Source organism: Hylobates moloch, unplaced genomic scaffold, assembly GCF_009828535.3.
Source record: "Hylobates moloch isolate HMO894 unplaced genomic scaffold, HMol_V3 SCAFFOLD_18, whole genome shotgun sequence".
Taxonomy (NCBI): Eukaryota; Metazoa; Chordata; class Mammalia; order Primates; family Hylobatidae; genus Hylobates; species Hylobates moloch.
In genome coordinates, this window is record NW_026652293.1 from 77608428 (window position 1) to 77621413 (window position 12986).

General features: G+C 46.8%; 1 protein-coding gene and 1 pseudogene across 1 annotated transcript in view; one reads left to right on the forward strand and one right to left on the reverse strand.

Annotated features, from left to right (window-relative positions):
* The window catches only part of EFCAB2 (EF-hand calcium binding domain 2), a 161531-nt gene extending 150382 nt beyond the window's left edge, over positions 1 to 11149 (forward strand). The window contains exon 7 of the mRNA XM_032136988.2: positions 10460 to 11149. Within this exon, the coding sequence (XP_031992879.1) occupies positions 10460 to 10698 (239 nt within the window). The 3' untranslated portion in view covers positions 10699 to 11149. The remainder of the gene's footprint in view (positions 1 to 10459) is intronic.
* On the reverse strand, positions 4214 to 5626 carry LOC116457943 (aldo-keto reductase family 1 member B1-like; annotated as a pseudogene).
* Positions 11150 to 12986: the final 1837 nt, after the last annotated feature.

The following is a 12986-nucleotide window of genomic DNA, read 5'->3' on the forward strand; positions in this document are numbered from 1 at the left end:
AGTTTGCTAGAACCATTAATAGCAAGAGTGGAAATCATGGGTAGGTTTACTGTTTATTCAAGCAAGTACTTCTAATTAAACAGAAAAAAAGAGTGCGAACTCCTGACCAAGGCATGCTCATGATTTTCAGTAAAATAATTTCTCACTTCTAGTGATCATAATAATAATGAAGTGCGAATATGAAGTGAAATGCAACATTAAGGGTTGGTTAACCCCAAATTCTTTCATCAAAGAGCAATGTACAAGAAATTGGAGAGTTTTTTTTTTTTTTCCCATAATAAAAGTAACCATTAAGGGTAAGGAACTGAGCCTGGCACAGTGGCTCATGCCTGTAATCCCAGCATTTTGGGAGGCCGAGGCAGGAGGCCAGGAGTTCGAGACCAGTCTGGGCAACAAAGCAAGGCCCTGTCTCTACAAAAAAAATTAAAAGTATCTGGGCATGGTGATGCATGCCTGTAGTGCCAGCTACATGGGAGGTTAAGGCAGGAGGCTGAAGTGAGCCACGATCATGCCACTGTACTCCAGCCTGGGCAACAGAGCAAGACCCTGTCTAAAAAAAAAAGGAGGCCGGGTGCAGTGGCTCACACCTGTAATCCCAGCACTTTGGGAGGCCGAGGCAGGCGGATCACAAGGTCAGGAGATTGAGACCATCCTGGCTAACATGGTGAAACCCCCCTGGCTAACATGGTGAAACCCCCCTAGCTAACATGGTGAAACCCCATCTCTACTAAAAATACAACGAATTAGCCACACGTGGTGGCGGGCACCTGTAGTCGCAGCTACTCGGGAGGCTGAGGCAGGAGAATGGCGTGAACCCAGGAGGCAGAGCTTGCAGTGAGCCTAGATCGTGCAACTGCACTCCAGCCTGGGCAACAGAGCGAGACCCCCATCTCAAATAAATAAATAAATAAATAAATAAAAGAGCAAGGAACTGAACCCAGTGGATATGCTGGGGCATCAGATAGAGGCTTTTGGCCATTTAGTTAAAATAAGATGGATGACCATAATCTGAAAGATGTAAAAAAAGAAACTTACCTAATTTATTTTTTGAATGAATAAAATGTATGTGGTACAGAACTCAAAGGTATGAAGGCTCATAGAGTAAAAACTAATTTTTTTTTTTAATAAATGTGTCCCCAAACCACTCATATCCCTCTCCCGAGTGCACCGATTCCAGGGAATCCTGGTGTGAACAGGCAGGTAGCATTCTTATGCGCCCTTCACGCATCTCTACACATCACACTTTTCTCACTAAGCAACAGGTCCCATACACTCAGTTCCTAATTGTATAAATACCCACCTCATCGATTTCAATGTCTGTGTAGTATTCTATGGCGTGAATGTGCCATATTTTATTTAACCAGTTCCCTTCTCAAGAATATGGAAGCAGTTTTCCTTCTTTCAGAAACTCTGATTTATTTATTTATTATTTGTATTTTTTTTTCCTGACAAAAATGCTGTTCAGAACAGAAATTTGAGTTTAAATTGCAGTGGCTGTTCTGGTTCATATAGAACTAGACTCCAGCCTTTTCCTCATTTTCTTTTGCCTGGTAGATTTTTGCTTATCCTTTTATTTTCAAACATTTTATTTTGGGTGTGTCTCTTATATACCCAAGCAGTGATTGCAACATTTTCAGCAATTGCTATAATTTCCATTTTAGATACAGAGACACCTGTCACTTTGCACCTTAAATGAGGAGCTTCTGAGCTAATTTCTTCAATGAGAAGGGACCTCGGGGGTGATACATGAATAATGTGGAATAATGCAATTTGGGCAGATTACCAGTTAAGAGCAATGTTAGGCTTGGCCCGCTTTGCCTTGCAGGCCACTAAAGCCTCAAACAGTATGACACCTGGCCTTTTATAAAAACCGGACAGTGGAGGTGTTGACAGGAATGGTGTTAAGCCAGTTTCATCTGGGTTTGTCAAGCGTAGACTTCTATTTTTAAAATATTTAGGGCAAATACAGTTCAAAATTAATTTGATCAACTACATTTTTCTTTAGTTTCTTTAGTTTTGAAGCCTTTGTATATTTTTATTAATTATGAAACTCATACAAATTATGTAGGCAGAATTTTCAGGAAGTTTTATGCTCCTTTTTATAAACCTGTAACAAAGAAATAAGTGATATAATAGGGAAATACTGAAGTGTATTTGTACAGTCTTTGTATTTTACAAAATTATCATCTGACCATAGATGTGATCGTTGCTGTTCCAAGTAACAGAAAACTCAACCCATAAAAGGAATTAACTGACTTACATGGAACGGAAGAGTCCAAAAGCAGACATAGCTTCAGATGCAGCTTGATCCAGGGCTCAGATGCCATCATCAGAATCGAATTCTTGGATCTGTTTCTTCGGGTTGGCTTCATTTTCAGGCAGCCCCTTTCCTCATATCCTCAAGATGGCAGAGGCAGCCCATGGTCTTTCCCTTGCAGAGATAGATCACCAGGAAACAATACTTCTATCCCTAGCCATGAAACAACAGTCTTGAACTTTATTCTGACTTGATCAGCCAAGTCCCTGTTGGAACCATCACTGCCTAGCTTAGGCCTGAGACAGTGCTGCACCTCTGCTACCAAAGGCAGGGCTGGCCTTCCCTAAAGTATATGTGCTGGGTGGGAGAGAGGTATGGATCTGAACCAAAACGAGGGCTGTCCAGCCTCAGCAAATATCTCTCGCAGTCCCCATGCCTCTAACAGGAGGCAAAGCATCAACCCCTCCCTCTGGCTCCCCTACTGAAAGTTCCCTCAGGAGCCTCACAGGTCTTAGGCTTCTCTTAGCTACTTCTTCATCTACTTTTTTGCTTCCCTAATTATTTTTCTTTTCTTTTTTTCTTACTTTATTTTTAGAAGGAGTTTCGCTTTGTCACCCAGGCTGAAGTGCAGTGGCCTGATCTTGGCTCATTGCAACTTCCACCTCCCGGGTTCAAGCGATTCTCTTGCCTCAGCCTCCTGAGCAGCTGGGATGACAGGCACACACCACCACACCTCGCTAATTTCTGTATTTTTAGTAGAGACGGGGTTTCACCATGTTGGCCAGGCTGGTCTCGAACTCCTGACCTCAAGTGATCCTCCCGCCTCAGCCTCCCAAAGTGCTGGGATTACAGGCATGAGCCACTGCGCCCGGCTGCTTCCTTAACTCTTGATCTCCTCTCTGTATCTTGCTTTGTCTAGCTTTTCTCTCCATATTCATCCAAATATAGAATATCACCCTTCTTTAATTTGCTTAGAAGTACCCAGATGCATGGCATTGTATGTGGTACACCTTGAAAGAAGGGTGAAGAAACGAGGGGGAGTGACTTAGTAGCACATGACAGCACACAGTTTAAATTTTAATATTAGCCCATTTACAAAAAACAGCTTATATAATAGTCATTCACATACCTCAACACTTACCATCCCCTCCCCACTTTTTTTCTGGAGACAGGGTTTCACTGTCACCCTGGCTGGAGTGCAGGTGGCATGATCACGGCTCACTGTAGCATCGACCTCCTGGACTCAAGGGGCCCTTGGGCCTCAGCCTCCTGAGTAGCTGGGACCACAGGTGCATGCCACCACGCCCAGCTAATTTTTTTTATTTTTTGTAGAGACAGGGTCTGGCTATGTTGCTTAGGCTCGCCTCAAGCTCCTGAGTTCAAGCAATCCTGCCACGTCAGCCTCCCAAAGTGTTAGGATTACAGATGTGAGCCACTGTGCCCAGCCAACGTTCACCCCTTTCAAGCGTGCAGTTCAATGGATTCTAGTATCTTCACAGTGCTGTACAACTATCACTCCTATCTACTTACAAAGCATTTCCATCATCTTAAAAAGAATCCCCATGTCCAATAGCAGTTCCCCTTCCCCCACCCTCATCCTCGGGCAACCGCTGATCTTCCTGTGTGTCTGTGGATTTGCCTCTTCAGGGCATCTCATATAAACACAATCATACAATATGTGGCCTTTTGTGTCCGGCTTCTTTCATTTAGTATAAGGCTTTCGAGGTTCATCCATGTTGTAATGTATATCCTTAGTTCATTCCTTTTTGTTAAGCTCACAAAAGCACTTTTTATTTGAGGCAAGGAGACTGGCTACAGGGATTACAGTTGCAGCAGTCAAAACGCAACTCCAAGTGGCACTATTTGGACCACCGATTTTGCTTCATTTTGGCTGGAAAAGGGTATTCAGGATGTACTTCTCCCAGCTGGACAAGAAAAAGGGCAAAGAAAACTGGAAGAGACATCTCGTCTACACAAACTGCTGTTTGGACACAGCATCAACCTGACCACACCATTGCTGGTCAGTCTGCAGGTCGCTGACCCACTGCTAAAGGACACAGGCCATACTACACTTGCTAGAAAAACTGAGGCAGGAAAAAGAGGTGCAAGGCACTTGGGGAAGAGCAGGTGCCTATAGCTTTAAAGCTCGGTGTTGAAGGGGTAATCCTTGCAGGAGGCACAGCTCACCAAGACACAGACTGTCCGGTTCCTGTTGTAGCTGACTACAGTGGTCACATCAGGCTGCTCAGTTGAAAGTCAAAGACCTCCAAGTTTTCAGCAATGTGTTCCGGCGTCACCACCGAAATGATGATAGGAATTACCACCAAATTCCTGTGCATGGGAAACCAGATCAGAATCTGGGCTGCGTTTTTATTTGTTTATTTTTTTTACTGTGCTTGGCTCTGATTGCTTTGGTGCTAGGATCCCGCAGACCTGTCACGAAAGCTGAGGGGACTATAGGCAGTCACCACCTTGCCTTTGGATTGGCAGCCCTGGATTAACTTCTCCTGAGGTGGGCGCAGGTGGCACTCACTCTGGTTAACCACTGTTTTTAAGCCAGGTTTCTTTTTTTCTGTCTGTCTTATATAGATATATATTTTTAGAGATAGAGTCTCACTCTATCACTCAGCCTGGAGTGTAGTGGCATGATCATAATTCACTGCAGCCTCGAGTTCCTGGGCTCAAGTGATCCTCCCACCTTGGCCTCCCAAAGTGCTGGGATTATAGGCTGAGACACCACACCTGGTCTTAAGCCAGGTTTCTTTACCATCTCCTGGAGATGGCTGCAGTTGGAGATACCAAAAGCTTTCATAGCCCTTCATCCACCAGCTCTTCCATGTCGCCACCCACGTGTCCATGAAGTTGGTGTCACTAGGTACCACGTTGTCTGTCCCATCCAACAGGAAAAATAGCCTGTTGGCCAGTGAGTAAGATAGAGCTCCAGGTGGTCCCGAGGATCTTCTGGCAGGCTCCTTTACCAGGCTCTTCTCATGGTATGAGCACCGCAGCTTGCTGACAGTGGCAACGTTCTCAAGCTTCACATACTCCATCACTTGGCCTGGAGGGGACTTCTAGGTGTCCAGCCCCACGACAGGCATTTTGGCACCATGATTGAGCACGATATGGTGAGCCATCCTCACAGGATTAAGAAGAATTCTGGACAGAAATATAGTTGTAATTAAGCATCGGTCAGCCTGCACTTTGACCCACTTCCTTGTATCCAACAGTGACGTAGCACTAGATAACATCTGCACCCCAGTTGTTCCTATAGATAGGATTTCTGACCTTAGAATCATAAGGCTTTTGTTTAAAATAGATGGGATCTCTGACACTAGAATCATAAGGCTTTTGTTTAAGAATTGCTTAAGATGTTTTTCAGATCCTGAATTCCAGCAAAACAGCCGACACCAATCAGTTTGAAGACCTCCACAGAGGAATGTGGTCAGCACGAAAATACAGCTTCATCTCCCTCTCCCATGACTCCACCCTGCACACTTTGACCAATCAACCATCTCCACACTCCAGTCTCCACTCCCAAACCCTTAAAAACCCCAGCCCCAAACTCCTCAGGGAGATGGATTTGATGTTTCCTCCCATTTCCTCCTTCGGTGACCCTACGATGAAACCTCTTTCTCTGCTACAACCCTATGCCTCGGCGCGTTCACTTGCCGGTCCCATCCGGCAATGGACCCATCGTGGCTACCGTGGCTGGCCAAGCCTGCTGTGCTTCACAGACCCCACTCAGGATCACACCACTTAGTTCCATTGTTTGGAGATGCCATGCTTACTTATCCCTTCATCAGCTGATGAGCATTTGTGCTGTTTTCACTTTTTGGCTATTATGAAAATGTTGCTATGAGCATCCGTGATATTCGCCCATTTAAAAAAGTGTTTTTCACCATAACTGCTGTGGGAAATTTCTCCCTGGCTCTGTCCTTTCTTTGTAGCCCAGGCTTCCCCCAGGTTTTGACTCTCCCTCTCCGGCTCAAGGTCAGCTCCCTGCCTCACCTTCTAGAGCAATTCCACTCTCCCACCTCCTACTGCGGCATTTCCAAAGCCTCTGCTTAGCAAGGGACCACCCATTCTGCACCTCTCCCCTTAGGGCTGCAAGCACCTGCACAAACTTGGTGGTTATCATATGCTTCAACTCAATCCAATTCTCTCAATTTTACATCACCAATCTTTTTAAGCCAAAGGGAAGGCAAAGATTTGATCTTCACATCCCATGAATCACGACACCTACCTTAGAAGGCAGAAGCAACTATAATTGGAAGAGCAATTGTCTTTTCAACATGTGGAATGATGTCAAGGCTCTTTCCTCCCCATACATCCTGCCCTGTTAGTGGCTGGGGCTGAGGGCTTTCCCAGGAAGCCAGATTGTCCTCACAAGTTCAGCAGGACCCTGGGGCTTCCACAGATAGTAGGACTTATCAGAAAGAAGTCTCGATCCAGACGGCAAGAGAGGGTTCTTGGATCTCACCCAAGAAGGAATTCCGGGGGGAGTCCATAGAGTGAAGTGAAAGCAAGTTTGTTAAGAAAACAAAGGAGTAAAGAATGGCTACTCCATAGGCAGAGCAGCTCCGAGGGCTGCCGGTTGCCCTTTTTTTTTTTTTTGAGACGGAGTCTGGCTCTGTCGCCCAGGCTGGAGTGCAGTGGCGTGATCTCGGCTCACTGCAAGCTCCACCTCCCAGGTTTATGCCATTCTCCTGCCTCAGCCTCCCAAGTAGCTGGGACTACAGGCGCCCATCACCACGCCCGGCTAATTTTTTGTTTTTTTTTAGTAGAGATGAGGTTTCACCGTGTTAGCCAGGATGGTCTTGATCTCCTGACCTCGTAATCCACCCGCCTTGGCGTCCCAAAGTGCTGGGATTACAGGTGTGAGCCACTGCGCCCAGCTGGTTACCCATTTTTATGATTATTTCTTGATTATATGCTAAACAAGGGCTGGATTATTCATGAGGGAAAGGGGTGGGCAATTCCAGGAACTGAGGGTTCATCCCCCTTTTAGACCATATAGGGTAACTTCTTGACATTGCCATGGCATTTGTAAACTGTCATGGTGCTGGTGGGAGTGTCTCTTAGCATGCTAATACATTATAATTAGCATATAATGAGCAGTGAGGACGACCAGAGGCCACTTTCATCACCATTTTGGGTTTGGTGGGTTTTGGCCGCTTCTTTGCTGCAGCCTGTTTTATCAGTAAGGTCTTTATGACCTGTATGTTGTGGTGACCTCCTGTCTCATCCTGTGACTTGGAATGCCTAACAGGCTGGGGACGCAGCCCAGCAGATCTCAGCCTTATTTTACCCAGCCCCTAGTTGCTCTGATTCAAATGCCTCTGACATAACCATGCAGATTTGAGAAACAGGCCCTCAGCCAACCAGGATCTGGCTCTAGGACACACTTAATACTGTGAAAAGAACATTACGGGTCATAGTCACAAATACCAGGGGTGCAAAGCTTCAGATGAGAAGACACTTGTCAGACTCAGAGGCTCATCCAACTCCATGGAGATCATTATCACCACAAGCTCTTCAGACACTTATGGAGGTTTTCTAAGGGTTGTTTTTGTTTTCTGGATTGCAATTTTGTTTAGGAAGAGATGAAAGTGAGGATCAACTACTTTGAGGATTGTACAACTGTAAATTGCACAAATATGACTGCATATTTATATCTGCCTGCATTTGTGAAAACAAACTTGTCAAGGAGCTTATTTCTGGAAAGGGTCAATGATTCTAGAAAAAATAAAAAAAGATAAATATGAGACCCTTCAGGAAAAAGAAACTTACTCTAGGGAAGTTTTTTGTTTTTTTAAAGAAGCAGTATTCAGCCATGTTTTTAAAAAGGAACACGGATTTCAACAATAATATAATGAGTAAAGCATCTGTTTCGTTTATGAAATTAGACCTATTAAAGAACAGAATCGGTGAGGGTTAAGGTAGGGTGAGAGTGACAGGGAAAGGAAATGGAAGGAAGGCCAGGCACGGTGGCTCACGCCTGTAAGCCCAGCGCTTTGGGAGGGCGAGGCGGGCAGATCATCTGAGGTCTGGAGTTCGAGGCCAGCCTGGCCAACATGTTGAAACCCCATCTCTACTAAAAATACCAGTATTTAGCCGGGCGTGGTGGCAGGCGCCTGTTGTCCCAGCTACTCGGAAGGCTGACGCAGGAGAATCGCTTGAACCCAGGAGGCAGAAGTTGCAGTAAGCTGAGATCACACCACTGCATTCCAGCCTGTGCCACAAGAGCATACCTCCATCTCAAAAAAAAAAAAGAGAGAAGAAGAAGAAAATGGAGAGGAAAACAAAGACCGAGGCGCACCCAGGCCTTTGGAAAGTGAGGCTGTGACCCCATGCAAGCGAGAGCCCTGTGTGTGGCTCCCACGGTGCCTGCCACATACTAGCTGCTCAATAAATGGCTGTGAAATAAATGCTGATCACAAAGGACAGGATGGGAAAGATTAAGAGAGAGAAAAGGAAGTGTGGAGGAGTACAAGCAGAAATAATAACAGGCTGGGCACGGTGGCTCATGCCTGTAATCCCAGCACTTTGGGAGGCTGAGGTGAAAAGATCATTGAGGCCAGGAGTTTGAGACCAGCCTGGGTAACAAAGCAAGACCTTGTCTCTACCAAAAAGTAAAAAAAAAAAAAAAATTAGCCAGGATAGTGACACGCCTGTAGCCTGTACTTGGGAGGATGAGGTGGGAGGATCGCTTGAGCCCAGGAGTTCGAGGCTGCAGTGAGCTATGATCGCACCACTGCACTCCAGCTTTGGGCTATAGAGCACGACCACATCTTGAAAATAAAATAAAAAAGAGAAATAACAACAACCAATTCCACTAATGTAAGGCTTTTCCATTTACAAAACCCTCGCCATGACTTGATTCTTATAGTCAATCCACAGGGTAAGAAAGAGCATTTGTACAGAGAAAGCATAACATTTATGGTGGAGAAGTGAAGTCCGTCACCAGAGGCCACACTCCTGGGAGGTGGCAGGGCCAGTTCTAGACGAGGACTTCCATCTGCCAGCCCCATCCTGGCTGCACAACACCACGCTGTTTCTGTCTTCTGGAGGCACAGCCTCAAAATCGGGCCAGTGCTGAGGGGCCTGGGGACAGGGCTGGAGATGGGGCTCTGGGAGGCAACAGCACAGGGAAGATTTTCGGAACCATGAGACTGGTGAGACCACCAAGGAGCGGCGGGGAGCACAGATGGAGAAGAGGGGCCGGAGGACCGAGCCCTCGGTGCCCATCCTTTGGAGAGCGCGGAGAAGGGACAGACCCGTGAAGGTGACTCGGTGGAAGGAAGCAGAGGGAGGGAGTGGGGAGTCCTGGGAGCCACGTGGAGAGCGCATCAGGGAGGGAAGGGGGCCACCCTGCCTGATACCTAGTGAAAGCCCCAGAAATAAGAGCCTGTTCCTGTTTTTATTCATGTCTTGTTGGGAGGAGGAGCGAGCAGTGAGTGTGGTAAGAGCTACATTGTCATGCACCACAGCGCAGAGTAAAGAGCTGATGTCTCAAATGGATAGATTAGGAAACAGCAGAGCAAGTGCATTTAGACAAGCAGAGATGAATACCTCAAAAACCTCAAAATGGTCACCTCAGAGGGGAGCAGGACAGGTGTGGAGGGGAGGGGCAGCCAGGACAGGGGATTTTTAAAAATAAGCCTTTTGATATTATTTGCACATGTATTTCTTTGATAAAGAAATTTTTTTTAATTTTTAAATTTTTGTAGAGATGGGCCCTCACTCTGTCACCCAGGCTGGAGTGCAGTGGCATGATCATAGCTCATCGCAGCCTCGACCTCCTGGGCTCAAGTGATTCTCCCGCCTCGGCCTCCCAAGGTGCTGGGATTACAGGCATGAGCCATGCACCCAGCCTGATAAAAAAAAAAAAAGCTTCAAAGGACACCAAAAGAGGGCTTTTGCACATGCAATTGTCTAAGGTGATTGATGAATGGTTTTGGGGGGCTGATTGCAGAGCCCACCAGGCTGCAGGGCTGGCGTGCACATTCTCCAGGACCCCTCCTTCACACTCACTGTCCTGGACATCTTCCCTGCACTGCTAGGACACCTCGTTGTTTGTTCACTAAGCTCTTCCCTGGCTCAGTGAGAGAAAATTCGGAGGCCCCAGCAGCAGAGGAATAACAGGCTCCAGTGGAGAAGGGACCAGGAAGGAAGTAATTGGAAATCTCTTCTTCCTCCCAGGTTCTATCTACTCTGCTCATTCCCCACTGCTGAGGGTCGGTAGAAAGGGGGGTGACACACTCCCACCCTGTCCTTGTCACACTGTGATCTCCCCCAACGCATCAGTGCCTGCACCTTCCAGGCTCCGGAAAGACGATGTGCCCTTTCTACTTTGGAAAATCACAATTCTCAGAAGACCAACAGAAATGCATGTAGAAAATGATGGAAATTACTGGGTATCAGAGGACACGATGACCTGAACAAGCAAGATGGTGGCGGCCGGGGGGTAGGGTGGAAGCCAGCTAGGACCCGATAGTGACAAATGCATAACTATTTGCTTATTTTCAGTGCCTTTTGCTTCAAATGAGAGGTTTCTGCTCTCCCACGGTGAAGTGTGAGGCATAAATCCTGCTTCATTATCGTGGACTTCCAGGGGGGTGGCACGGAGCCCAGGAATCCCTGTGGCATGATGAGGGGGAAGTTGGGAAAGAGAAGCAGAAAGAAAATGGAAGGGGCCAAACGCAGGAGGCGTGAGGAGGAAAGCCCAGGAAGTCGAGGGGAGAGGGAATGATAAAAAGGAGGGAGAGGCCGGGCGCGGGGGCTCACACCTGTAATCCTGGCACTTCGGGAGGCTGATGCAGGAGGATCGCTTGAGCCCAGAAGTTTGAGACCAGCATGGGCAACATAGTGAAACCCCGTCTTTACAAAAATAAATAAATAAATAAATAATTTTAAATTAAAAAAATAGTAAAACTAAATATAAACACAATAACTATAAAGTTAATCAATATAAATTAGCTGGGCAGGGTGGCATGCACCTGTAGTTCAAGCTACTCGGGAGGCTGAGGGGGAGGGTCACTTAAGCCCAGGAGGTCAAGGCTGAGTGAGCCATGATCACACCACTGCACCCCTAGGCTGAGCAACAGAGGGAAACCCTGCCTCAAAAAAAAGGGGGAGGGGAATGAGAAGTAGGGTCTAATAGTAGGAGGCAAGGTAGGAGGCTGGCCCAGAAAACGGTTCGGGGTGTTGTTTTGTGCACTGATGCAATGGGTTAACGCATTAGTTTCCTAAGGCTGTCAGGGTGAGTTGCCACAAACTTGATGGCTCAAAACAGAAATCCAAAATCCAGGTGGCAGCAGGGCCATGCTCTCCCCCTAGGTCCTAGGGGAGGATCCCCCTTGCCTTTGCCTCTGCAGCTACTGCTGGCCCCATGCGTTCTTCGTCTCCCAGCTGCGTCACTCCTGTCCCTGCCTCTCTGCCTTCACAGGACCTTTTCTCCTGCGTTTCTCCACGGTGTCTGTGTGTCTCCAATCTCCCTCTTCTTTCTCTTATAAGGACACTAGTCACTGGATTTAGGGTCCACCCTAAGTCCAGGATGATCTTATCTCAAGATCCTTAACTTAATTTCATCTACAAAACCCTATTTCCAAAGAAGATCACATTCACAGGTATGGGGGCCATGGACTGAATGTGTCCCCCCAGAATTCCTATGCTGAAATCCTAATTCCAGTGTGACAGTATTTGGAGGCAGGGCCTTTGGGAAGTGATTACGCTGTGAGAGTGGAACCCTCATGAATGGGATCAGCGCCTTTATGAGAAGAGGCTGGAGACCCAGCATGTGAGGATACGGGGGGAAGGTGGTGCTCTTGAGCCCAGAAGCAGGTCCTCGCCAGCACTGACCGTGCTAGCACCTTGATCTTGGATTTGCAGCCTCTAGACGGTGAGAGATGAATGTCTGCTGTTTAAGCCACCCAGTCTTGGCATTTCTTATAACAGCCCTAAGTGATAACTGATTTGGGTGCCCCTATTCAAGCCTTGTTTTGACTTAGATGACATTCTCTACAGGGAAAATTTCTTAGGACTATTGGACAAAATATAAAGTTCTTTTCTTGCTTTTTGGTTTTGCAAAAAAAAAAGAAAGATTAATGGGTCAATGAGAACATCTGAAAAGTCTGGAGTATCACTGAGGAAACACAGGGCGATTGAGAATCCCGAAAGTGACTGGAAACCCATGATAGAAGTGAGATATGCTTTTCTGTTGTTACCTCATCGGACTGTGTGTGATGACACAAATGCCAATAGCCGGCAAACAGCGAGGAAACCAACATGCTCCTGACAGCCTCAGGAGTGCCCACGCTGAATGATTTTTAAGTCGAATATCCGACTAAAATAAATAATTGTCTCATTGCTTTGTTGATTTAACCAACTCTGAAGCCTAAAAGACATGTGTGAGGCCCTGTGAGGGGAACCAATAGGAATGTGGCCGAATGGCGTCCTTGGAGAGTTCATGGTCTGATAGGAGAGAAGGATTTTATAGGAAATCACAGCCACAGGAAAGGAGCCCACATGAGATGGCTGTGGGGGTTTGGGGAAGAAGATAGTGCACCCAGTTGGAGATATCAGAGAGGGCTTCCTGGAGGAGGTAGCACTGGAGCTGGGCATGGTAGGAGGAAGGATCTGAATGAATATGTGGTGAGAGGAGGAAGGCCATTCTGGGCGAAGGCAAAACAGAGGTGGGAGGGGGCGAGCTCGTCAGGTGCTAATTAGT